Source organism: Fusarium pseudograminearum, chromosome 1, assembly GCF_000303195.2.
Source record: "Fusarium pseudograminearum CS3096 chromosome 1, whole genome shotgun sequence".
Classification (NCBI taxonomy): Eukaryota; Fungi; Ascomycota; class Sordariomycetes; order Hypocreales; family Nectriaceae; genus Fusarium; species Fusarium pseudograminearum.
The window spans coordinates 5,798,572-5,823,745 of record NC_031951.1 but is presented as its reverse complement, the minus strand read 5'-3'; the positions used below and the strand labels follow the sequence as shown (position 1 = coordinate 5,823,745).

The 25,174-nt window shown below is 47.5% G+C and overlaps 8 protein-coding genes across 8 annotated transcripts; 4 read left to right on the top strand and 4 right to left on the bottom strand.

The window, feature by feature from the left end:
* Positions 1-74: 74 nt before the first annotated feature.
* Positions 75-1,279, bottom strand: FPSE_11347 (uncharacterized protein; the record flags this gene model as incomplete). The annotated part of the gene is made up of 2 exons (XM_009264464.1): positions 75-682; positions 751-1,279. The coding sequence occupies 2 exons, from the start codon at positions 1,277-1,279 to the stop codon at positions 75-77; spliced, it is 1,137 nt and encodes a 378-aa protein (XP_009262739.1).
* A 1,955-nt stretch (positions 1,280-3,234) lies between these two features.
* On the top strand, positions 3,235-5,101 carry FPSE_11348 (uncharacterized protein; the record flags this gene model as incomplete). Its single annotated transcript, XM_009264465.1, has 2 exons — positions 3,235-3,336; positions 3,404-5,101. The coding sequence occupies 2 exons, from the start codon at positions 3,235-3,237 to the stop codon at positions 5,099-5,101; spliced, it is 1,800 nt and encodes a 599-aa protein (XP_009262740.1).
* A 78-nt stretch (positions 5,102-5,179) lies between these two features.
* Positions 5,180-6,550, bottom strand: FPSE_11349 (uncharacterized protein; the record flags this gene model as incomplete). Its single annotated transcript, XM_009264466.1, has 1 exon — positions 5,180-6,550. The coding sequence occupies one exon, from the start codon at positions 6,548-6,550 to the stop codon at positions 5,180-5,182; it is 1,371 nt and encodes a 456-aa protein (XP_009262741.1).
* Positions 6,551-7,208: 658 nt separating this feature from the next.
* Positions 7,209-9,537, top strand: FPSE_11350 (uncharacterized protein; the record flags this gene model as incomplete). The annotated part of the gene is made up of 3 exons (XM_009264467.1): positions 7,209-7,293; positions 7,338-7,944; positions 7,995-9,537. The coding sequence occupies 3 exons, from the start codon at positions 7,209-7,211 to the stop codon at positions 9,535-9,537; spliced, it is 2,235 nt and encodes a 744-aa protein (XP_009262742.1).
* Positions 9,538-9,814: 277 nt separating this feature from the next.
* FPSE_11351 (uncharacterized protein) lies at positions 9,815-11,387 on the bottom strand (the record flags this gene model as incomplete). The annotated part of the gene is made up of 3 exons (XM_009264468.1): positions 9,815-9,973; positions 10,022-10,242; positions 10,289-11,387. 3 exons carry the CDS (start codon positions 11,385-11,387, stop codon positions 9,815-9,817), a joined length of 1,479 nt encoding a protein of 492 aa, XP_009262743.1.
* A 1,393-nt stretch (positions 11,388-12,780) lies between these two features.
* On the top strand, positions 12,781-14,172 carry FPSE_11352 (uncharacterized protein; the record flags this gene model as incomplete). Its single annotated transcript, XM_009264469.1, has 1 exon — positions 12,781-14,172. The coding sequence occupies one exon, from the start codon at positions 12,781-12,783 to the stop codon at positions 14,170-14,172; it is 1,392 nt and encodes a 463-aa protein (XP_009262744.1).
* Positions 14,173-14,658: 486 nt separating this feature from the next.
* FPSE_11353 (uncharacterized protein) lies at positions 14,659-17,024 on the top strand (the record flags this gene model as incomplete). Its single annotated transcript, XM_009264470.1, has 5 exons — positions 14,659-15,101; positions 15,151-16,057; positions 16,118-16,633; positions 16,686-16,833; positions 16,912-17,024. 5 exons carry the CDS (start codon positions 14,659-14,661, stop codon positions 17,022-17,024), a joined length of 2,127 nt encoding a protein of 708 aa, XP_009262745.1.
* A 565-nt stretch (positions 17,025-17,589) lies between these two features.
* Positions 17,590-24,202, bottom strand: FPSE_11354 (uncharacterized protein; the record flags this gene model as incomplete). The annotated part of the gene is made up of 7 exons (XM_009264471.1): positions 17,590-17,744; positions 17,794-18,026; positions 18,151-18,268; positions 18,317-20,602; positions 20,664-23,561; positions 23,617-24,017; positions 24,075-24,202. 7 exons carry the CDS (start codon positions 24,200-24,202, stop codon positions 17,590-17,592), a joined length of 6,219 nt encoding a protein of 2,072 aa, XP_009262746.1.
* Between the last annotated feature and the right edge of the window lie 972 nt (positions 24,203-25,174).

The window sequence follows — 25,174 nt, the reverse complement described above, 5'->3', positions numbered from 1 at the left end:
CCCAGCACATTGATCTATAATCATCTTCAAGTAAAATATGAAAGTGTATTATGTCTATTGTACAACGTCATTCATCAGCGTTTCACAGGAGGCCCCCGAATGATAGCAAGCTCCTCATCTTCCCCCCGCGACGAGTTGTCGTCTATTTCGGTAGCCAGATCAAAGGTCTTGTGCACACATATTCCTCCATCGTAATGCTCACTCCTGTGAACGTCGTCCAAGGGAATGCAGTCTGAGCCCGTTATGTCTTTTGGTGCCATTGACGAACCGACGCCTCGTCTAGCGTGAGATGGCTGGCTGCTGTAGTCTGTGGGATCCGATCGTCCACTTCTAGAATTGGTGTACTTCTTGATGCTCCGAGTGAGCAGGCCTTTGAGGGCTGGAAGTGAACCGACGACAAGTGCAGTGGCTGTTTCGACTGCACCCCAGATTGCTAGTCCAACGAGATCGACTTGTCGCTTCACAATAACTTGGGACATGCGGACTACGGCGACGCTAATGATGATGACGCCTAGGGAGAACACAATGCCAAGTCCTATCTTCTTCTTTCGGTCGAGTTGTAGGGAGGGGAGTACGGCGATCGGGAGGGCCATGATCATGAGGTCCGAGGTAACGTCGACCGTGGTGGAGAAGATAACGTTGAAGTTCTGTCGCCATTGTTCTCTCGGTGAATCGCAGGATCCTAAGATGTGTTGTTAGAGAACGCTTCGTTCTATAAATTGGGTTGAGAAGAGGAGGAGGTGGACTTACCACGGAAGTAGTCTGATGGTGTGTTGCATGTAAATATACTGCAGATAACGCAAACAAGCAATGCTGAAGCGGTAAAAAAGCAGACAAAGTACCACGTGCGTCGAATAATGACAAAAGGCTGCACAAGTCTCCAGAAGATGGCCAAGAAACTTGCTTTAACAGACCAAAGGATGATCCAAAACATCTTGATAATCGGAAATTGCCATTTCGCTAACTGGTGCCGTTGTGCCAGCATTTCCTCAGGCTCGTATGCGATGCGACCGGCTTGTAGATGTGTCATGTACCACAGGGCCTCCATCTGCTCAGTCTGCAGTATTGCCATGGTCAAGGTGCATAGCCATGCGAAGAAGATCCAGCAGTCATCTGCTAGAAAAAGTCTGTTCTGGTGCCATCTGACGAAAAGTCGAAGTGAAACAAATAGAGTAGCGACAGTGAAGCATACCCATATAATGACGACGAGCCCGTGGCGGTCAATGGTACGGGCTGCCCCGAAGAGGGGAGCGTCAGGGACTGGTGCTGGTGCAGACATATTGACGGTGAGCTTGCAGATTGTGGCTTCCAGCCTGGCGGCACTGCGAGTACTATTAAACCCTTCATATAGCAGAGCGAGCAGGAGGCATTATGATAGATAATAATGATAGAATCCTGTTGGGCCCTGGGCTGAGTTCTGCAGAGACGAGGAACCTGCAGCGAAAAGCAATATTGTCTGTGGCATGGTATCACGTACAGCACCAATCGTATGAGTAGTACATTACAGGAACAAACAAAGAAAGGATTAATTATGTGCATGAGCGGCAACGCTCGGGCTCTCGCATCGAGAATGAGTTACCTCAGTGGCTGTAATCCTTATTGATGCAAGGCCACTGGCATTTACGAATATGGCCTCACAGCAAACAGATCTGCAACTTCGGTTTCTTATTCATCAGGCACGAAACATGTGATGGCTCATTGGCCCCGCGGATGCTGTTTCCAGAAGCCGTCTAGGCGAGACAATCCCGTTGCTTTCAGCTCCAACGTTTGCTAAGTGACTCAATGCATACAAGAGGCAAAGTCCAATCGTACTACGTAGCCATGCAAGCAGTGGGTTAACGAGGCAAACTCGCCTACAGAAGCGACAAGTGAGAAAAGAGACAAGTTACCGTTACATTGACGTTTTTGCTTTTTCTGTACTCTGGTCAAGGCCTGGAACGAATCAGAGGATTGTGTCGCACACGGTTTGCTCACTCACATTATGCAGATCTTGTCAGTTTCGGCTCTATTGGTACAAACATGGCAAGCTGCATTCTTTATTTTACAGCTCATATTTACCACCGGAAAGGATTTGTTGGATTTCGCCTCTTGGGTCACTGTAAGAGCTAATTTGTTCCCCGGCCGGCAACTAACCGTCTCTGGAAGCCTATCTCCGGGCGTAGAAGAGCGTGGGGATTTGGACCCTTTTGCACGACTGAGCTTGGGCTGTCCAAGCATCTATCTAGCTCTACTTAGTCTACTGAGAGTTGCCTGCCCACTGCGTTCTGCCGTCCCGTTCCTCCCGTTGGGATGGTTCTTGGCGTCGATAACCGGGCGACGCCATGTTTCACGTTAAATTGACAGTACAAGAGTTTGATCAGGTTTATCTAACAGTTTAAATCCATCATCGATTGCGTAGAGGGTTTAAGTAAGCACTACCAGAGCCAAGTCAGCAAATATTACAACCCGAGAGTTCAGCCCACGGCTACAGTCATCCAGCAAGTGATGAAAAATGATACATCTCGTAGCATTGGCCACTTGCCCATCCGAAAGAGGTATATAAAACTCTTGGCAACAGTTTCTGATGAAAGCCACCAACTCGATCCTACGACGCACAGAATACTTGAAAGTCCATAGTCTAGTCTCGCTGCCTTGATCAGTTCCGAGACAGCAAGACTAACAAACTAGTTAATGACCTGATTATGAAGCAAACAATTCGCAAAGACGTCTACTATATGACATCTCACTTTTCTGACGAACCGGCGCCGTTTTTAATTTGCTCAGATACTCAGATGAAAAACGAGGTCACATTAAAGATGGAGCCATTGACCGTTGACGCAGGGGTACAGGGGCCTCCCATGTCTTGCAGCCAACTCAACTGTCTCGCTTCAGTCCTTCACCCACCAACGGTAATTCCTGCCATCTAGATCGCATTGATGACCTGCCTCAATGTCTCTAGCTACTGCGAGAGGAATGTCATAGTAAAGCGATATCCGGGTCTCAATATAGCGTCGCTTATTGCCTCGATTCGCATATCGGGTTCCGTCAGACGAACAGGGTTGTACAGAGTTGCCCCCACAGGAACCTTGACAGTGCAACCCATACAAAAAGGAATACTCTTGCTCTTGCTCTGGATAGATTAAAACTTGTCAAGAGGCCACCCACTTAGCTGCAGCCCTCTCTATTCAAAACACATTGTTTCTTTTCTTTTTCCTCACGTTCAGAGCCAATAAACATCCTGATTTGTTGCTCAAGATGCACATCGGCGTTCTGTTCCCCTTACTCGCCCTCGTTCCTGCTGGGACTTGGGCCAAGGACATAGTTAATTCGTCAAAGCGCGACTCTCAGTGCAAATGCGTAAGTTTGGCAACAGTTTTAAGCCATGTATCACATTTTGTTATGTTTTTCCTGACATGCTGCATAGATCCCAGGTCAAAGCTGCTGGCCTTCGTCCTCGGATTGGCGGGCTTTCGATGAGCAAGTCGACGGGGGCCTCATCAAGACTCAGCCTATCGCACAGTCCTGTTACCCTGGTCCTGCTGAAGACCTCAAGCACTGCGCATATGTAAACGAAATGTGGTCTGATCAAGACTTCCAGTCATCAGACCCAATTGGAAGACCTTATCCCCATAACATTACCTGTGCTCCAGTTGACTACAACGCTGGGCAAAAGCCAACTACATGTACTCTGGGAGCGTCACCAGTTTACGCTGTGAATGCTACAACACGGTCACAAATCAGAAATACCCTGGCCTATGCCCAAGAGCGTAACTTGAGGCTGGTGGTAACTGGTACTGGCCATGATCTGCTTGGCCGCTCGGACGGTTACGGTGGTCTTGAACTGTGGTTACATCAGTACAAGAACAAGATTGATTTCCGAAAGACTTTTAAGCCCAAGAGCAGCTGTGACAAGTCTGGTTGGACGGGAAGTACTATCACGATTGACGGCAACTACCAGTGGCGTGATGTCTACAAGGTAGCCAAGGCCAACAACGTTATTGTTGTCGGCGGCGGCTCCATCACTCCCGGTGCAATTGGTGGTTGGGCATCAGGAGGTGGTCATGGCCCAGCTACGAGAAACTACGGTCTCGGCGCTGATCAGATCCTCGAGGCGGAAGTGATGCTGGCTGATGGTAAAGTCATTACTGTCAACCACTGCCGAAACTCGGATCTCTTCCGTGCCATGCGTGGTGGCGGACCAGGTTACGCCATCACTCTAAGCAGCACCATCAAGGCCCACCCTAACGTCGACACTGTCACAGCTCACCACTTTGAAGTTGCGCCACTGGAGAAGACTGAGAAGAACAAAGACCTTCTCGACGCCGTGTCGGTTTTGCTACAGAAACTCCCTGATCTTAACGATGCTGGCTTTTCGGGATACGGGTACTGGTTCCGCAACTTTCCTACCGTCTTTGTCGGAAACGCAACATCTGGTTACTCTCATGGCTTCTGGGCAATCGGAAAGACCCGTGAGGAAGCTGAAGCCGGTTGGGCCCCGGTACGCAAGGCCTTGAGCAAGTTCAAGGACCAGCTGTACATGAAGGAGACCTGGGCTACATATCCCGACTATTGGTCTTTCTACGAAGCTGAGTCGGGCTTGTATAATCCCACTGGCGACACATCAATCCTCACATCAAGACTGATTGACCGCGAGAGTGTCAAGAGCTTCGCCAATGTTCGGGATGCCGTTGAAGTCATCAGCGGCAAACCTGATGAGTTCGGCACTAATGTCATCCTCTTCGTTTCCGGAGGCCAGGTCTTCAAAGATGCCGCAGATGAGTCTAGTGGACTTAACCCGGCCTGGAGAAAGTCCTACTACGTTATAGTTTCGAGCCAGGGTATTTCCAAAACTGCTACTCCTGCTGAACGAAAGGCTGCGACTGATGAAGTCACCTTTGTCAAGGGTGTAGCAGCTAAGAAGCTGGCTCCCAAGACTGGAGCTTACATGAACGAGGGTGATCGTAATGATCCTGACTACCGACAGTCTTTCTATGGCAGCTTGTATGAAACACATTTGGATACAAAGAACAAGTGGGATCCTTCGCATTTGTTCTACTGCCCAACATGTGTTGGGTCAGAATATTGGGTCGAGACTTCAGACGGGGCGTTGTGCAAAGCTTAGGGGTCTAAGCAACAATGACTTCAACCTTCAGAGTATATAATTTTAAATAATACCAAGTTCAACTATCTGCAACACTTTCTATCTAATTACTCTTCTAAGTCTTATCTCTGGTGGATCCCAAACAATATCTTTGATAGAAAGTCTGTGTCGAGCAGGCAATTGTATTACCCTCCCTTGCGGTGATTGGATCTCCATGCTCTCTCTATTTTTGAACAGAAGCATTGGCATCATACGCTTCTCCTCGTCCATGTGGTTCTTTGACTCGTGAGTAACCACAGCGGGCTTAATCGCATCCATCGCACGGGTACTGACAGCTTCATAAAGAAGCTTCGCATCATCGAATTTGCCCGCGTGAAAGAGTCCAACGCCCCAACTCGCTATCCCAAGAGGGTCTCCTGTTCCAAATGGAGTGAAAGAATTGCCCACATTGTTCACGGATAAACAAGCCTTGAATCCGTACTCTTGGATCATCTTTGGTACATTTAGAGTGCCGCATTGACGTCTGAGTGGTTTGTTTTGTTCGGATACATCATCAGTAACTGGCCGGCTCATCATGAAGAGATCACTGGTAGGCAATCCGACAAAATGAACGGGCAGTCTTGTATCCCGAAGTCTATCGGAAAACCCACGGAGCTGTTCGTGGGATGCCTGTGTTATTCTTGTGGCATGTCCGAGAACGACGGTATGCGCGCCAGAGTGAGTGGGCCAGCCCTTGTCAACAAGTTGATCGACGGTATAGTCAAAGAGTTCCATAATATCGCCTCTGTCCAGATTGAATTCTGTATGGAAGTCGAGGCTTAGGTTGCACCTCTGTGCCATCAAAATAGCCCATTCCACATTCATTTTGGACCAGTCGAAGTCGTCCTCCACGTATGGTGTTGTTCCAAGAACATCGATATATTCCCCGAATTCTTCGAGTGCATTTGTAAGGATAGCTCGATTCTCATCGCCATGCTCGGTAGAGAAGATTGGATCCTGGGCGAAAGCACAAATCTGCAACTCGAGAAAGCCTTTAAACTCCCTCTTGAGCTGAATAGCCGTTTTCAGAGGTTCTAATTGTGTGACATGGTCAATTTCGACAAAACCTCTGACGCATGTGACACCTTGTGCGTAGCTCGTAGCGAGGAGCTGAGACCCTCGCAGGTACAAGTCGTCTGCAGTGTAACGTTTCTTTGCTTCGGCCGTGTTGGACAGGGCTTCGTCAAAGCTTCCCGATTTGGGAAGAAGGTCCGAATAATCCGGGTAGTTCTTAGAGCAAGAGTTGTTGCAGTTTAGGAGGTATGGCTTGTCGAGATGGATGTGCGGGTGGCAGAGGGAGGGGAGTAAAAGACCGGGGTTTGGTGAGAGATTGCTGGATGGTTTCATGGACACGACGATGCTGTCTTCTATTTCGATGTCCCATTGTGATTTTGGGTCTTGCAGGGGTAAGATAACACTTTTGAGACTCATTTCGGGTGCAGGTTTACGGTTTATTGAGTGATTTTTGTGATTTTGTTTTATTTTTGTGAGTGATGAATTGTCAATGACTCCAATCGGTCAAGCGAGTGACCAATCGTATGTCCTCGTCAAATACTCTGATGTGTACGGGAATAAGGTTTATCCGCCTACATACATGAATATGGATACATCATGTTTAGGCCGGATATAAGCACATCTTCGTTCACTTATAACCTGCAATCATTATCATCCCATCGACTCCGGAATTCTATTATGCAACGGTTATACTTCCCCTCTCCAATTCATCGACCCCATTCGTGCGCATGAATAACAACGTCATAAACACCACTGGCTAAAGTCCCCAACTTGCATAGTAGTTGCTGATCCTCCACACGAGCAGCGTCGATCGTTTCTCGAAGGAGCATTGTTCGGGAATCAACCGCCAGCAAAGTTCATCATCTCCTCCAAAATGCCCAGTTTTCTCCAATTTATGATCGGTCCGACACACCGTCAACATGCGGGATCACCACATGATGCTACTTTATGGGTGAATTTAACCTTGATTCGAATTAACTTTTCGTCGTGAGGAGAAGACTTTAAAAAGGTTTATGTCTTCCTCTCATCTCCTGGCTTTTCTTCATCGCTGTGTATATTCATCACGGACGACAAGATGGTCTTGCTCACGTTCAAGCGCATCTCTACGGTTGCGATAGTCTTGGGCCAATCCCTCGCCGCTTTTGCTGAGAGTTCGAGTCGTAAGTTTCTTGACCTCACTAAATATCAACGCTGACAATTGTAGCAATCCATGTTGATGGAACCTCCTTCGCTCTCAACGGAGACAATGTCTCATATCGCTTTCACGTCGACAACACCACCGGTGATCTAATCAATGATCACTATGGCGGTCCTGTCGCAGGAGATACCATCACAGCTGAAGTCGGCCCTGTCCAAGGCTGGGTTAATCTCATCGGCCGAGTCCGACGCGAGTTCCCGGACCATGGAAGAGGAGACTTCCGACTACCGGCCTTCCAGATCCAACAAGCCAGTGGTACTACGGTCACAGACTTTCGCTACAAGTCACACGACCTTGTGCAGGGAAAGCCTGGCCTACCCGGTCTTCCAGCCACGTTTGGTGATTCTGAGGATGTCTCAAGTCTTGTTGTGCACATGTATGACAACTACAGCTCCATCGCCGTGGACTTGACATATTCCATCTTTCCTAAACATGACGCTATCGTGCGAAGCGTTAATATTACCAACAAGGGAAACACGACTATCAATCTGAAAAAGGTTGCTAGTTGGAGTGTTGACTTTGGACAGGAGGACATGGATCTTATCGAGCTTAGAGGTGACTGGTCCCGTGAGGGAATGCGAGTGCGCCGCAAGGTTGACTATGGCACGCAAGGGTAAGTACAAGTTTCTGATTGAAGATGTACTATGCTAACAGAGATTGCAGGTTCCAAAGTTCAACCGGATACTCTTCCCACCTTCACAACCCTTTTCTCGCACTCGTTTCACCAGACACCACTGAATCACAAGGCGAAGCTTGGGGTTTCTCTCTGGTCTATACAGGCTCATTCGCAGTGGACGTCGAAAAGAGCTCACAAGGTCTCACTCGGGCTCTTCTCGGTATCAACCCCATCGATTTCTCATGGCCTCTCAAGCCTGGTAAAACTTTCACCACACCCGAAGTGGTGTCCGTCTTCTCGAACAAGGGTGTCGGTGGCATGTCGAGACAATTCCATCGCCTTTACAGAAAGCACTTGATGAAGAGCAAGTTCGCTGAAGAAACCAGACCTGCCCTCCTTAACAGCTGGGAGGGCTTGGCATTCGACATCAACGAGACATCCATCTACAAGATCGCGAAGCAATCTGCAGACCTTGGTATCAAGCTCTTTGTTATGGACGACGGTTGGTTCGGTAACAAGTATGCTCGAACAATTGATAAGCTCGGTCTTGGTGACTGGCAACCTGACAAGTCTCGCTTCCCTGAAGGACTCACTCCCCTTGTCGAGGACGTTACCCAGCTTAAAGTCGCGAATTCTTCTGAAAAGCTCAAGTTTGGTATTTGGTTTGAGCCAGAAATGGTTAATCCCGAGTCAGACCTGTACAACGCGCATCCTGACTGGGCTCTCCACTGTGGATCATATCCCCGAACTGAAACTCGATGGCAACTTGTTCTCAACCTTGCTCTGCCAGAGGTCCAAGAGTTTATTATCGACTCTGTTTCCAAAATCCTCAACGAGTCGCCTATTTCCTACGTCAAGTGGGATAACAACCGTGGCATCCACGAGACTCCTGATCAGACCCTCAACTATAAGTACATGGTAGGACTGTATCACGTTTTTGAGGTTCTCACCAGCCGCTTCCCTGATGTTCTCTGGGAGGGTTGTGCATCGGGAGGTGGTCGATTCGACCCTGGCGTTCTTCAATGGTTCCCCCAAATCTGGACATCTGATGATACAGACGCAGTTGAGCGTATCGCGATCCAGTTCGGCACTTCGCTGGCTTATCCTCCATCTGCAATGGGCGCCCATCTCTCACACGTCCCGAACGGACTCACTGGGCGTACAACATCTGTCAAGTTCAGAGCCCACGTTGCCATGATGGGCGGGTCATTCGGTGTTGAACTCGATCCCAGTGATCTGGAAGCTGAAGAGAGAGATCAAATTCCCGGTCTAATCCAGCTATCTGAGAAGATCAACCCGATCGTTATTACTGGTGATTTCTACCGATTGGCTCTCCCTGAAGACACCAAGTACCCAGCCGCACAGTTCATCTCTGAGGACGGCAAGAAGGTTGTTTTGTTCGCTTTCCAGACTCGGGCGACGATCAACTTTTCCTGGCCTTGGTTCCGTATGCAGGGTTTGGATGCCGATGCCAAATATGTGCTCGACGGCAACCAGACTGTTTCTGGCTCGACGCTCATGAACCTTGGTGTCCAGTTACGATTTGAGGGGGATTATGATAGCCAGGTTTTGATATTTGAGAAGCAGTGATACACACTGTTGTTGATATCTATCCGTATTCTTTATGACTTGAATGAATTATTATTTCGTACATAATACTCACTGCTACCTATTCAAATCGATATAATGCCTGCCATTGTCTATCTTGGCCCGCTTGCTCTCCTCATGCCGTCCAACCGTATACGTAATAACATTTCAGATTTGTGCCCGTCAAGCATGTCGCTAATATTTGAATTCTTTCAATGATTTCGGGTGTTGTAGGATTCCCATTTCTCTGCGTGTGAAATTACTACAGAAACATGGATACCTACAGTGGTAGATGTGCGTTGAGGAGCTGCTGCAACTGGCGAAGTGTATCGACACTCATTGTCACGTTGACCATCTCAGAGCCTTCCAGCCCATTGGAAGTAGCCACATCAGGGTTGGGATAGTACCAACATGCGATAGCAATAATGGCGTAGATGACCTGCGTTTGTTAGCCTTGACGTATATCTGCGAAATGGAGGGTACATACCACGAGAAGAGCTCCTTCCAGCCAGTTGGACTCGCCATCGCGAAGAAAGTTGCCGACGACCAGAATAGACAGCACAAGCAAAACAATCATGAAAATCTCAAAGTTGAGATCCATTGGCTTTCCGATAGCCCAGCCAACGAGAACGACGAGTGGGCCATTGAAGAGGGCAGTCTGGATAGATGGTCCCAAGCAGTGATACAGGGCAACATTAATGACGCCATCTGTATATCATTAGCAACAGTGATTAAATAGACAATGAAAGCTTACCGTAGGCTTCATCGATCGCGGTCAAATGCTCAGCCGCCTTCTCGACAAAGGGCAGAAGAATAAGACCCAGGAACTGATCGGGTACGCCAGCTTCAACAACATGCTCGATTTTATCAACAAGGAAGATAAGAAGAGCAGTTACAAACACCAAAGCGATAAGAAGAGCGACAATGGTCTCCGTCATGGTGAACTTTGGCTTTTCCATATCCGCTTCACGATCGGCGTCTCGATGCTCATCCATCTCAATGACTTCGTCAAAGATGCTGTGCTGGCTGCTGGCCTGGTACCAGATGTACATAAAGAATGCAACGATCAGCGCAACAGAGGTCGATTGGCTGATTCGCACAACGTCTTCTTGTAACTTGTCCTCTGTGAACCGTTCGTGTAGCACTCTGAAACCTGGAAAGTCAGGTACGACCTCGGCTTTGAGGGCAGAGTAGAACGCGCTGGGAATGAGAAGACCAAAGGCGGCGACAAGCAAGAGTCCGGTGCCGACCTCAGATACAATGGCATGGAATTTCTGGCTAGCTTGCTTGAGACCTCCAACAAAGAAGCAGAGGCCAAGACAGAGGAGTAGATTGGTCAAGATGCTACCAAGAATAGCGGCTTGAATGATGGGAATGAGATTTCCTTCGTCTCCATTGTCGTTGGGGCCCTGGTTCTCGTGCTTTGCGAGGAGAACGATGAAAAGAATGATTTCAATGATGGATCCAAAGGTCGTCTCGATAAGAATGCCAGCTACCTTGGGCATCTTTCGCGCAAATTCCTGTCCAGCAAAGCCGAGCAAATTGGCCGTCGGGATGACAGCGACGTAGGCGGTAGCGAACTTCCAGAGATGCATGCCAGGGAAGAACTGGAGGATGATGGCGACGGGAACAATAGGCCACAAGACGTTCACCCACATGGACGCGGTACATGAGCTTCTCCAGAGCACAGCGAGGAAGTGACGCGGGTGGAAGCCGCTTCTGCCACTTTCGCCTTCATGTGCAATGTGACTAGAGATCTGTGGCAGAAGCGGGGTCGATTCGTCTCTATGACCAGAGCTGTTGTGTCCATGGCCATGTCCGTGCCCATTTCCTGGGAGGATGTTGCTCGCCATTGTGGTTGATGCCGAGAAGATACAACGATGGGAACAATTCGGAGTGGAGGGACCCTTGACGGAAGGGAGAGGGTTAAAGATAAGGTTAAAAAGAGTTCAGAGAGGTGCACGGGAGGTTGGAATCGTAATAAACCTGCTGCCGTCTTTACGGTGGTGGTGGCGCAGACCGTCCAATGACGCTGCGCCAGTGAGACACTTGACAGGGGATCCAGCAAGGATCGGGAGCTGAAATAAAGCTTGTTTTTGCGAGTGTCATTATGTACGTATTGAGCAGGGGTCACATTTGGGCAGACACGACAGGTTGAAGGGAGTCCCTTCTGTGGACTTTGTTGGGCACAATTGGTCAATGAAAAGAGAGAAACTGACGCTATACAATTGATAGTCGATACTATCGTGGAGTCTTTCTTGGGAGAAGCTAGAAGATGTGGGTGATCAAGAGCACGGAGCCACGGAGGTTTATGGTTACCGATATGGTCAAGTCGACTTTTCTAGATCGAGGTGGAATTTCACTAGCGCGAAGAATGGAAATTACGTGACAGAAACAAGTCATCAACCCCTCACCAGATAAGCACTGTAAGCGAGGTTGTGTTCTATGCTTTTTTGTCTTTTGTCGGTGAGGAATTCTGGGGTCTTTGGGACACGTCGGTGAGACGCGTAGGTTAGGACCGTGACTGACCAATCATTTTATGTAGAATGTCATATCGATAAGAGTTTCATGGTAGTTTCACGTCAACTGAGAATGCTACTGAACCATACAGAGTTTCCTAAAGTCTTAGATATAGGCTTGCAAATAACCTCTGTCATGATGGGAAGGAAAGACTCGTTTACAGTTGCACTTAGTCCTCAATCCATTACTGTATGCAGATCTTGCACCATAGCAACTCCCTTGTTCGTAAGCCACCTTGTTGAGTCGGGAATTTGTTGAGCTTGCCGTGTCTCTCTCGGCAAGTGATAGACTCGAACGACAATCAACGTTCGAGACTCTAGAGACGCGCAACTAGTCCATCCTTCATCTAAATCCAATTATAAATATTAGCAAAGAGGATACTACTCTATACAAGCCCTAAACCTTTTGTTGGCCATGTGAGCATCTACAGCGTTTGTATGACAAATGATAATATCGATCTACCCTATTGTCTCACACGAAGACAGGACAAGTTGCCAGTGGATCGCCCCTAGTCTCTCAAAGAGGATTCAACTACCACCATTGGCCGACTTATTATGTAAAAATTAGTCTTACCTTGGCTGACGACATTCTGTGCCCTCGAAAAATATTCTCTTCTTCATAAGAAACTGGATCCTCAGCTTTTGTTTCTTGTTTTTCTAACATAAGTAGAACAAATCAAAAAGAAAGCACCATTATATCTGAAGGAAACATCTGAAAGAAATCGATATGAAATCCCCCATCCCTGACTACCTGAACCAAGTGCTGGAGAATGCCCGCCCCATCGAGGGTGGCAAGCCTGCCAGCTACATTGAAACCCTGGCCAAAGCCGACACTTCCAAAGTAGCGGTGGCTCTGGCCATGGTCGACGGCGAGATATACTCTGCCGGAGACGACGACGTTGAATTTTCCATTCAGTCCATCTCCAAAGCCTTTGTCTACGCCCTCGCAATTGAAGATGCCGGTCTTGACAAGGTCCTCGAAAAGATTGGCGTAGAGCCTTCCGGCGACGCGTTCAACAGCCTCTCCTTGGAACGCGGCAGCAACAGACCCATGAACCCCATGATCAACGCTGGAGCCATCACAGCCCATTCTCTCATCGGCAAACCGGACTGGACTATGGAGCAAAGAACTGAACGTATCCTAAACGCGCTTTCACTGTTGGCGGGCCGACAATTGCACGTTTGCGAAGAGGTTTACGAGGCTGAGCTGCGAGGTGCTGACCGAAACATGGGAATCGGATATATGCTCAAGGCCGCCGGTATCATCACTGGCGACGCGCAGCAAATCGTTACAGGATACATTCGCCAATGCGCCATCAACGTCAATGTCCGCGACTTGGCCACCATGGCAGCCACTCTCTGCAACGCAGGAATCCACCCAATCTCTGGCGACAGAATTATTCCCCAAGACAGTGTCCGACAGATTCTCTCAGTTATGAGTACATGCGGTATGTACGATGCCGCGGGCGATTGGCTCTCACGAATCGGTATTCCAGCCAAGAGCGGTGTCGCTGGTGGTATCATCGGTGCTCTGCCTGGTCAAATGGGTATCGCCGTCTTCTCCCCCAAGCTTGACCACCGAGGAAACAGTGTACGAGGTGTAGCTATATGCGAGCAGTTATCTAGCGATATGGGTCTTCACATGATGGACGTTAGCCAGATCGCCCAAGCGACTGTGCGCACTTCCGTGGCTACTATTGTCGCAGGCGACAACGAACCTCACCACTCCAACTGCAACAAAGAAATTCTTATTTTTAGCCTGCGCGGTGTCGTCCGCTTCGCAGGATCAGAGCGCCTTACTCGCGAGATCACACGCGTCCTAGGCGCACCAAACCCCGACGATCCCGGCTGTGGAAGCAGCCGCCACGCTTGCGCTATCGTCTTTTCATTCCGCGACGTGTTTTCCTTCAACGCCGTCGCCCAACGAATTATCCAAGCCGATATCACCCGTCTACTCCTCGACGGAAGAACTATAGTGGTTATCGACCCTTCTGGCGTCTTGACCATTGACACGGCGCGTGCAGGCGCAAAGCTCAAGGTTGTGGAATCAGAGACAGACGCACGCGACTTTATCGGAGGAATCGGATGCCATACAGTCTCCAAGAGCGACGAATGGTGACTAGGGGCGTATTCCTCAAAGACTCTGGTGAGGAGGCTCTTTGAAGGAAATGGCTTACTTGACGTTATATCTGCTGCTGCTGGGTACAGCAAGGATTATATTCCTCGCGTTCCTTGGCAAAGCCAAGCAGAAGGCTGGTAGTATTGCTGGCGGTTATAGATAAAATTTGGCGACGATGGACGGTATAAAGTTAGGGCGCTCGGTGTTTACTAGGGATTAGATATGAATATAACGATACTTATGAAGCTTCGATTATTACCTGGCTTGCTCTATTCACTTGTTGTTTCTTCGCCGGTATATGAACGTGTTGATTGGATGATCAGCTATTCCACTTCCCTGCATGCTCAAAGGTGATTTGATGAGAGGACATGTTTGAATGACATAATACTTCAGCTGAATCTGCCCCCAACACAGCCTCATAAGCAGCCAAGAGCAGATCAGGCTGCCTTATTCTGCCTTGCAATTTCCCTCTTTCAACCTCAGAAAATGGCTGACCCGTTGAGTATCGCAGCATCAATCGCTGGTCTCATCTCCGTCACCGTCGAGACAGCAAAATTCCTCGCCCCTTATGTATCGGCCGCCAAAGAGACACCACAGATAGCCGCCCATGTGTTCTCTGAAATTCAGAGCATAGAGGTTATCTTACAGGGGCTTCAGAGCCTCACTGCGAACTTTGCCTCAGTCAAAGCACAACACGCTGCGTTGATTGGAGTCAGTCAGGTTGTCACTATTTTGACTGACGGCGTACTTTTGTTTTCGGAATTGCAGAATGAGCTGGATTCTTTACCAGCCAAAGACGAGGCTGATGAGGGAGTCTCACTGTGGTCGCGATTGCAATGGGCGCGCAAGGAAAGCTCTCTCAACACTCTTATTGTGAGACTACAGAGTTTCAAAAGCTCGACAACTTTGATCTTGATGATACTGAAAAGGTACAGAACATCATATCCTGTCAGGTCATTCTACTAACTGACCTACTAGTGATTCCGATCGATTAGCAGCCGTACACCAAGACGAGTTATCCAACAATATTAAAGCCCTGCTTGACACGAACCATTCCCTGTCACAGAGATTGATGGGATTGGAGGATGCTTTGGAAGCACAGACGATCCGGACGAAGTCCAATAGTATTTTAACACTGCCAGGACGCCATGATCAATCCGACCTTCCGTACACACCACTATCATCAACCAATACAGATGATAGCAACTTATTCAAGTTCGATTTTGAAGACGACCTTGAATCTTCACGGGTCTACAGGCGTACGAAACGGGATACCGTGGACTTTTCCTTCTGCAGCTCGATATTACGGTCCAATTCCTGGTCCGTCTTCTCCGGATTGAGTCTCAGCGACATATCCTGCTTATCGGTTATAGCATTGCCGGTCTATTCAGATGACATTATCAATGCCCATCACTATAACTTTGGAGAGTCCGCGTCTGTAGCACCGTCCCTTGGAGGGTTTTCTACCGAGCACAGATATGTGTGGAGAGATGTGCCTAAGCTCTGGGAGAATGAACCTTTGCTATCTGAATGCCACGACCTGAAGCTTAAAATGCTGCAATTGCCTCGAATGGCCATCTTCTTCGAAAACATACCTTCGCCTCTTGATCCCTTTCATCATCTTTGGGAAGTTTTTCGGCAGGCCTTTCCTCTAATTGTCCTTCTCCAAGCTCTGAACCCACCGATTACGGTTCCCGACATACAATTGTCTCTCATTGAAGGGCAGGTTGTCCCAATCGATTTTATATGCAAAATTTCGACAAGGGATAAGAACAAGATAGCCATGTGGTTCATCCTGTGTTGCCATCACGAGCTAAATATACCTGTGGATAACCTGTTCACAATATCCGATTTGATGTTTGGTGATTGTTATGGCTTTTTCAAAGTGAGTTGAAGCTTATCTCAAGTTCATATCGAAAAGTTCTGATTTCTGAGCATTAATTAGGTACTTCCAGTTATATCACTCATCACAGAGAAGCTGAAGGTCAAAGGGATTGTGAAGGATTACTATCCTTTGCTTAGTATGAGACACATGGAATATCCTCAAATGATCATAGGCTTTGTCTCTGGTCAACGGAAGGCCGTTCAGGATATCGATAAATTCGCCAAAGCCATGCATAAAATAGCATCATGTTCGAAACCAGAAGGAGATCGACGCTTTATCAAGACATTGAACTTGGCAGCAAAGATAGCTGCCAAGCACATTAATCTACTCACAAAGATGGAAAAGAATCTTTTCCTTCCGATCTCTGAACATAGATGGAGACCTGTGTTCGAGTTATATCTCAAGGATATTGATCTAGAGATATTGCTGATGACGAAGGAGGTGACGAAACTTCGCTTTTTTCTTTCGCCTGGACTCGGTACAAGCGACGATCGAAGCGAGACATTGTCAGAATGCTTGACCTTGCTGCAATTAATTGCCAACAGGGATTCAGCGTATGCTCGATTCTTGAATGAGGTAGTTTCTTTAGCAAGAAGGTACTGTTTTTTCCAGCTGACTTATGGGCCAGATACAACCGACATCCCCCGATCAAGAGTGGGACATGATCAATGCACGATTGGTAATTGAAAGCGCCACTCGGAGGATCGAGGCGGGATTCATAAGAGACTTGAACCAACGTGTACTGGACTGGAAAGGTCTGAGTCCTTTTGGCCTTGGTAAGTTGCTATTACATACGACTGTCGCTGTTGCGTATGATGCAAACAAATCACAAGTGAGTTATATGTTATTTTCAGGCCAAGTCCTCCCTCTAAAGCATGGCCATAGCTTGAAACGTATCTATTTGAGGGTGCCCTTCTCTTCTGTTCAGAAGTCTACGGGGACTCGCAGAAAGCACATGGTGTCTTGAACGGAAGTCCCTCACCTAAAGTAGCGGCAAAGCAGCAGCCTACGGAATTAATCCCAATAGAACGTTTGCTCCTAAGAAATATACTCGAAGTCAATACTATGACAGAAAATGGTAACGTTGCCGCTGACAAGAAGATAATTCATGTATTGACACATGAGCTTATAGAGTCGTACATATGTGAGGTTCGATCGCGCCTCGACAGTAGCAGCGAATTATGGTCATTCTGTATGGAGTTTACAATGGAGTCTAAAATGCGCCTGTGGGCTTCAAAGATAGAGGAGCATAAGAGGCGGGTCACTATTAAGGATGATATGGAGTGAATCTCTACGTGTATAATAGACGCCAGCAACTGACACGACGAGAAAGAGTCACAATGAAATGGATATCGATTGGATCCGGAGTTGAGATGCCTTTAATTTGCCGTAACCAAGGCAGGCTACTTTGTGCCCGAGATGAGATAGAAGTGGACGTAGGAAAAGTTTTGGAAATGGAAGTCGGTTTGGATATGTCTTAGGACATTATTTACCAGTTGTCTTGGTCTTGAGAGAACTGAAAACCTTCGAGTTTACCCGCTTGGGGGCAGGTCACTCTGGAAGGTTTGTCTCCCAGAGCCAAGCAAGTTGATTTGAACCTCGAGTTTGTCTCCATCTCCATCGTCACGGAAACCTACACAAGGATATAACTTTCCTGTCTTGAGCCAGTCATTACCGAAAGCGTGTCCTGAAATCAAGTCAGAATCCATACTAATGAAGTGAATAAAACTGCTTACCGGATTTGAGCAGAGTCCTATTGCGCGTTCGATAGCCTTTGCCTGTGTTGAAGTCTACGCCACAACCAATGACATCGCCTTTCTTGAAGATGTAACTCGTGTCCGTAACAACGGGCTTGCCATGGCCCTCGTACAAACCTCCATCCTCGGTGTGGTAGGCCCAAGATCCTGGATCCCAGCCCGGTGCTCGTCCTTCTAGGATTTCTGTTCCACAGAAACCCATCATAAATATCCTGGTTGCCGTCATAAGTAAGCAATATAATTAAAAGAATATGTTTTTTTAGAAAACAAAATAGAAAATGAATGAAAGCATGGCACGTCGTCTGGGTTGAACGGACAGGAAATGGCCAGACTCACCTGTTCTTGGGCAGACGAAGAATCTTAACCTCGAAGTAAAACCTCGGATCTTCTGGAGGAATAGCCTCTTTAGTACGGAAATAAAAGTGATTTGAGAAAGTTCCAGAAAATGTTACATCTGTGACAATTGGTTAGAAAGAACTGGCCATATTGACGAATGTCTCACCCATATTGATTGTCCAGCCTTGATCAGGAATTGAAGTGTGATCAAAAGACAAGCCGCTGTAGTCGCTGACAAAAACTGAAGGCCTGAGAGGTGGTGGCTTCTTTATATTGTTATCGATCTTGTTTCGTAAATGGCTTTCAAGATTTGGATGGCCGTATTTCCCAGCGATATCAGCAAGTGTCCACTTGTCTTCGTCCAAAAATGGCGTTCCCACTGTCTCGTCGAATCCAATCCGGCTCAGAATCCAGTCCCAGTTACTCGGTTGGATGTTGAAGCCAGAGCAGACCCTCAAGATCGCCCCTGGGTCGTCGTAGGAAAGCTCACTGGGCTGGACCGTAGGATGCATCAACAATCTGTGTAGGCAATCACTGTCTGCGTTCATGATCGCAAATTGTATCACTGTAAAACCGTTTTCATCTCGTTCAGTCCAAATAACATGACCTTCCGGGTGATCCAACAATAGCTGGACAATTGCAGGATTCTTGTTGAATAACGCGAAATGTAGCGGCGTGTAGTTGTCACATTTGGTTGCCTTCTGTATGATGGCGATTGTCTTTGCTGTGAGTAGGATTTCGACAACCTTTTCATGCCCGCCTTCGCAAGCCCAAGCCAAGGGAGATTGATCGAACATGGAATCACCCTGATTGATGTCGAGTCTGGTTCCATCGGCAAGCCTCGACCAATCGTTGATTGGCAGAAGCTGTCCAGTGCCTGTATCGGTTTCGAGTTGAGGTGTTTGGCTATCTTTTGAATCAGGAATACCAGAATTAAGGTCATCCACAATGCGTCGAATGAACTTGTGGCAATTGTCTTGGCGACATGCTTCAATAAACGCCGTCCTTCCTGAAACGTTTTCGATGCGTAGATCGGCTTTGTTCTGCATGAGCCAATCCAGTGTGTCATAATCCCCATGATAGACAGCCTTATGTAAAGCAGTGTCCCCATCTTCATCTTGTTCAGTGGCATTCTTTGTGGTTATCTCCCGAATCTGACTTTCCCATCTAGCTCGGAACTTGCTTTCCGACTCGGGACCCGACTGAACAATGCGGTTCAGAGCACTCAGTCTTTTGATATCTACCAGCTTTATACTGGCCTTCTTGCGTAGTAAAGTTAAGCAAACAGCTTTCCGATTAGCTACAACAGCAGACTGGAGTGGTGTTTGACGCTGGTGATCAAACACGTCGATCGACGTCATGGCATTGGAGAGCTGTTGAATAATATTAAGAAGAAACCAGTCGCTCGACCAATTGGAGGACGACGCTGCGTGATGCAATGCTGTTTTCCCGTCTTTGTCACTTTCGATTCCGTGATACTTACTGCCAGACAATAAGTAATATGCAGAAAGTTCATAGCCTCGTTGACAGGCCAGTATCATGGGCGAGATGTGATTAGCATCTTGGACTGAAGGAGAGGCACCAGCCTCGATAAGACGCTGGACGAGAAGGTATTTATTAGACGAGACAGCGAGATGTAGGGGGGTTTGGCCTTGCTTGTTGAATACATCAACCTTCAGCGGTAATTGATCGGATGGGAGGGAATGCTTCAGAGACTCAAGTAAAGCATGAAGATCAATATCATCCAGAAATTTGATTGCATAATGTAGAATATTGTCACCACCGTTTTTCCGAATGTCGAACTTCTGGTAGTGCTTTAAGAGTAGCTGTCTCCCAATCAGGGTATGCTGTTTGTTGTCTTTTTTAAGGTAGAAGAACAATGGATTTTTGAATTCGTCCGGCGTTTCAGGGCTAAAGTGGAAATTTCTGCTCTGTAGTAGGCTGAGAGTGCACTGGTAGCATTGTTTGGTTACTGTCGTCTGAATTGGGCTTTGCTTCCATGCATCTGTATCGTATTGAGCTTGGGGCGTATGCTCCAGGAGAGTGACAATGCACTTGTTACAGTTGCCTTCAGAATCACCTTGTCGTGGGTTCTCTGTATCCGCGTTGATATTGCAGTTCATGTGATTTCCTTGAGCGGCAAGATGTAATGGACTCATTTCGTCTACGCCACCTTTGCATATGGCCAGCTTTGCTTCATCATCTAGGTAAGGCAGCAATATATTAAGGAGATTGATGTTTCCAGCGGCTGCTGCAACGTGGACGGGACTTCGCCGAAATTTATCAACCCATCGATTGCTCCGAAGGTTATCGTTCACAGCGATCTCCAGTCGTTTATCCTCAGGTCCCATTCGAGGAATTGTTCTTTCTGGCTTGAATTCAAGTTCTGGACGGGCGGCAGCATAGTGTAAGGGTGTCCAGCCAAAGATATCTCGCTCTGAGCCATTTGTTACTGAAGTCTTGTCAGTATGGAGTGTTGCAAAGTAAGATTGTATTAGGATAATTTGACGTACCGCCTACAAGTAGGGTCTGCAGGTTCAGCCGGCGATGGGGCGGCTTGAGCTCTATAACTCTTTGATGTCGATTTGTGAATCCGATCTTGTACATAAAAGCCGCCTTGTCTTGCTCCCGTTCGCTCCAGCCCGTGGGCCAAACATCGTCAACGTTTGTGCCGACTTGGAAATCGCTGAATAACGCCTTGAATGTTTCTCGACGTCGTTGCCATTCGTAAAATGGGGACAACTTCCGGAGAACACTACTGTAATGCTCCGATAATATTTGAAGAAGTTTGATGAATTCTTCCGGATGTGTCTTCTTAGTAGTTCCACAGAGTTTGGCTTTATCGATGTGAAGGGCCGTGAGGTAAACAAACTCCATTATGTTCACCACTACGGCGGAGGAGAGATATTCATCCTGATCCACACCATTATTCTTCTGAATGCAATCAAGAAGACCTATGTAGTCGTTACACGTTTTTTTCTGCTCATCCTCTTTGAAGCTGCCGAAAGGCTTGGGAATAAGCTGATCGTAGTCGAGTACAACGTTGTTGGGTAGGCAATCAAAGAAACTGAAGGTCGGAATGATACACAAGAGAATGTCGTCGGGAGTGCCGAGGCCTTGCTTTTCGGCATAATTGACAAATTTGGTAAGTTGCCTATGACTTAGCTTTCGACCCGACTTCGCCTTGATGGATGAAGGTAGATCAAACAAACGAGATGATTCGACTTTCACAAACTCATTTATGTTGATATCTGCGCGGTTGAGAAAGTTCTTTGGTAGCATACTCCCGATGTTCCATATGAAGCATGTGAAAAGATGCTGCGCCATTACAGTTGCCAGATCTGCAGTGGAGTGCTGCACCAAGAATTCGGGCTTTTCGGAGGGGCCAGGCATGCATCTGGAGGTGCCGGAAATTCTTGAGTGTCCAGACATCCTGGAGCTTATAGATACCGCCGAGCTGCCTGATGTTTGGAAGTAACCAGATAATCCGAAAATGAATCGGTCTTCATTAGATCCAGAGCTAGTATTGTCGTTTGATCCGTTAATCTCATTGGTCTGTTCTCGCTGTAACCCCTCAACCGCATTGTTCACCCACCAAGAGATGTCACGTTTCAACACTCCATTACGATTCTCCCCTATCCTTCTGCAGTATTCGACATGAGAACCATCGCCAGCACGCCTCCAGTCGGTACTTTGGAGTTTCTTATTGCCCTCATGCTTCTTTGCCTCAAGGTGATCCGCGCGATGGGCCGTCCAATGGGCCATCCAAAGAGACAAAATTGCTTCGACCTGACCGTTATCGACGCCCCATCCCTTGGATTTGGGATCCCGCGTGATGTCTAGTTTGACCCAAGTAATAGGCTTCTGTCCGGAGCAATTCGGAGATGTCTTCTGAGAAAGTTGATGAGAACGACTGAAAGGGATCTTCCATGTCATCTGGTCAGAGTCATTGTTAGGCAAGCGCCCAGGAAAGAATTCTTTCATAAATCTCTCGATAGACAGAGTCAATGCCAGCGCTGATTTTGATGTACTGTTGGGCCACTTGCACAAGTCCCCTAGGCGCTTTCGAACGAGAATCGCTCGTTGGCCCTTACCGGTGTGTGCAGGTTTAGAGCCGTGCGTATTGGTAGGGTCGGGGTGAATCTCTCCACCGGCAGTGGTTTGACGTGGCTTGAAGATAAGCTCAACATCTGTATCTGGGGGCTGGGCGTCTGACGGTTGCTTGGGTCCGAATGTTACGTCAGATGCCGTGTCAACCTTCCACGCCAGTACCTCCGTCCATGATTGGTACTTCTGGTCATTCTTATCACCAGAAATCCTGTTTCTAATAGATTCGATCATAGCACGAGGATCCCATCGCTTTCCAGAGTGCAAGTTATGTTCAGACTGATCGTCAAATATGTTGCCATTATTTTCGACTAGTTGGATAGCCAGGTAGTCTAGCTCATGCTTTTGAAGGAGGGGGTAGTTCCTCAGAGGGTTAGTGAGACGACGACGGATAAGAGCCCTTATGATCGCCATGATGATCATGGCTCCAAGCTGGGAAACAGCGCAGGGCCAAGGTAGGCCCCTCAGCCCGATGAATTGAACAGTGAAGCCAATTCCGCCGAAAAGAACTGCTATCAAGGGTAAAAGTGGCAAGAAGGAGAACTTTGACCCTTGAACACTACCATCTTGTTGGTCAGAAGATGTGTTGGCAGTAAGCTTCTTCTCGTTTGTGGGTTCATCTGTGGGTGCACGAGGTTTTTCCAGACCTTGAAGATCTTCATACCGACTTGATGTCATAATATGATGTCTGGTGCCCCCATCGATAATGTAGGAACCAAAGTCCTGCTCGCTCACGCGCTGACTGCGTTGGACCCAGAGTAGATGGAATTCCTTATGTTCCTTCTCTGAAGCTGGGTCTTGGTCTGCAATGAACCAGATGAGTTCGCGAGTCCGCTTTTCAATCGCCACCGAGCAGGCTAACATGCCTAAAAAGAGAAGGACAGAACCACCAAGATAACAAGGGAGTCCCCAAGGCTCGGGCTCAAATCCCGAAATCAAGTAGACTGTGGATATAGCAATTGCAAGGAGTGCAATCTGCAAGACTAACGCTACTATGGCAGCCAAAACAAGGTGAAAACGATGTTTCTGCTCAGACACATCCTCACATGGGATGTTCAGTTGGAGGTTAGGGCTTTTCAAAGTCAACCATGGATTTTTCTTCTCAATATTGCTGCCATTTTTCGAGCTTCTATGACTTGAATCATGACTGTCCCAGGTATCTGTGTGCTCTGCTCTAGGCTCGCCAGTTTCAGGATCGTCCTGTTGCTGGGTTTCTCGCTTTGAAGACTTTTGAACAACCGTTGTCGGCGTTGTTGATGATTCGAAACATTTGAAAAGACGAGGTCGACTATCCACCCGATATTCTAGCATAGCATTGTCAGTTGAGCCAAAAAACAGTGCGAACTATATGCGAATTACCTTGATATTTCATGATGCCTTCCTTTGTAGCGGTTTCGAGCGTGTGAATTCCGCAGAAATCCCCTTTTTGACCACTTTGAGATCTGTTTGCAAATTGATTGGGGAAAACAATGATTTGGCCAATATACGGTTTCCCCATTGTTCGAACAATTCCTTCTCCGTTGTATAGTTCACAAACCTCGGTAGAGGTTGAAGACATATACTCAATCTCGGCGGCTGCATGGTTCTCGCGTGCACGCCCAATGACGGCCTTGAACAAGCCACCACCTTGAACACGAATAGCGCCCGATATTGCGGTCATAATACCTAATGGGATGCAAGCAAAAATGACATGGTCTTCCCAGGTAAAGGTTTCGCTAAGGAACTGGCGAGCGAATTGTTCTCCGAAGAGGGCAAGAATTCTAGACACGCGCGATCAGTCTCGTCACGAACAGTATTGACACGAGTGGCAGACATACGGGCCGATATCAGAGAATACGTTCAGCAGAAAGTCAGTGTTGTCCTTTTCGTCATCGGCAGCAAGAACAGTGGTGACTGATAGAAGCAGCAAGGCCACTGAGATGTGAAGAGACAGTACAGTGGACATGGTATGTGGGCCAATGTACCATTGACTTGATATTGGGTTCTGATACACGATAGATAGATTTCACTTTGAAAAGGTTTAATAAAGCAGGGTAAGTTTAATAAACTTGTAAAGTCACTGGGAAGAGGTGAAAACTAAACGAGTGACAGTTCCTATATATAACGAGGTAAATCAGGCTGCGTTAGTTCAACAACAACGGAAAACGATAATCGCAACAAACCATGACCCTGCACTCTTATGCATTCGGCATGTTCAGGGCAATCAATATTGTGATAACTTGCAGCGGCTGAAGAGTAGGCTCCGCCTTTTTCAGCTGCTGCAATACGAAGTGGTTAATCAATCGACATTTTCATCCAATCATTAAATAAGCAACCCCGTAGATCGACGCCTCGATCACTCACAATTCTACGGTATTGGTTTTATCAACCATATTGCCATACTTGGTGGCTCATATCATCTGACCGCGGATAGCCGTGACCGTAACACAGCATATGCTTGTCGCTTCACAGTAACAAACCGGACTTGATCAGCCGGGTCTGTCAAATTGACACACAGAATAGATGTCGGATTATTTCTCATAACTTCCAATCGGACAGGCACAAAATGAAGTACAAGGAGAACCGGTATTGATTAGCGATGATGACCGGCTCGAATGAGAGCATCTGCACACCAATAAGAAAATTTACCTCAGCAATCGCCACAAAGCGCCAACACAGGCCTCTGATAATCAGGCTGTCATTTTGTTCTCAGGATGTCAAGGAAATGTGATATCTCAAAGACCAATCACAAGCGTCTAGGGTACCACAGCAATGTGGACTGGACTAATCTCCCATTTTGACGATCCCTGTTGGATCTCAGTACGTACTCGTCTTACCTCGTCTTACTGTCTACCATTGTCTCTGCAAAGACTTCCTGCGTTGGACCTGCAACTCAATCATAAGCTGAAAATCACCCAAACCGTGCACGACCAGCATG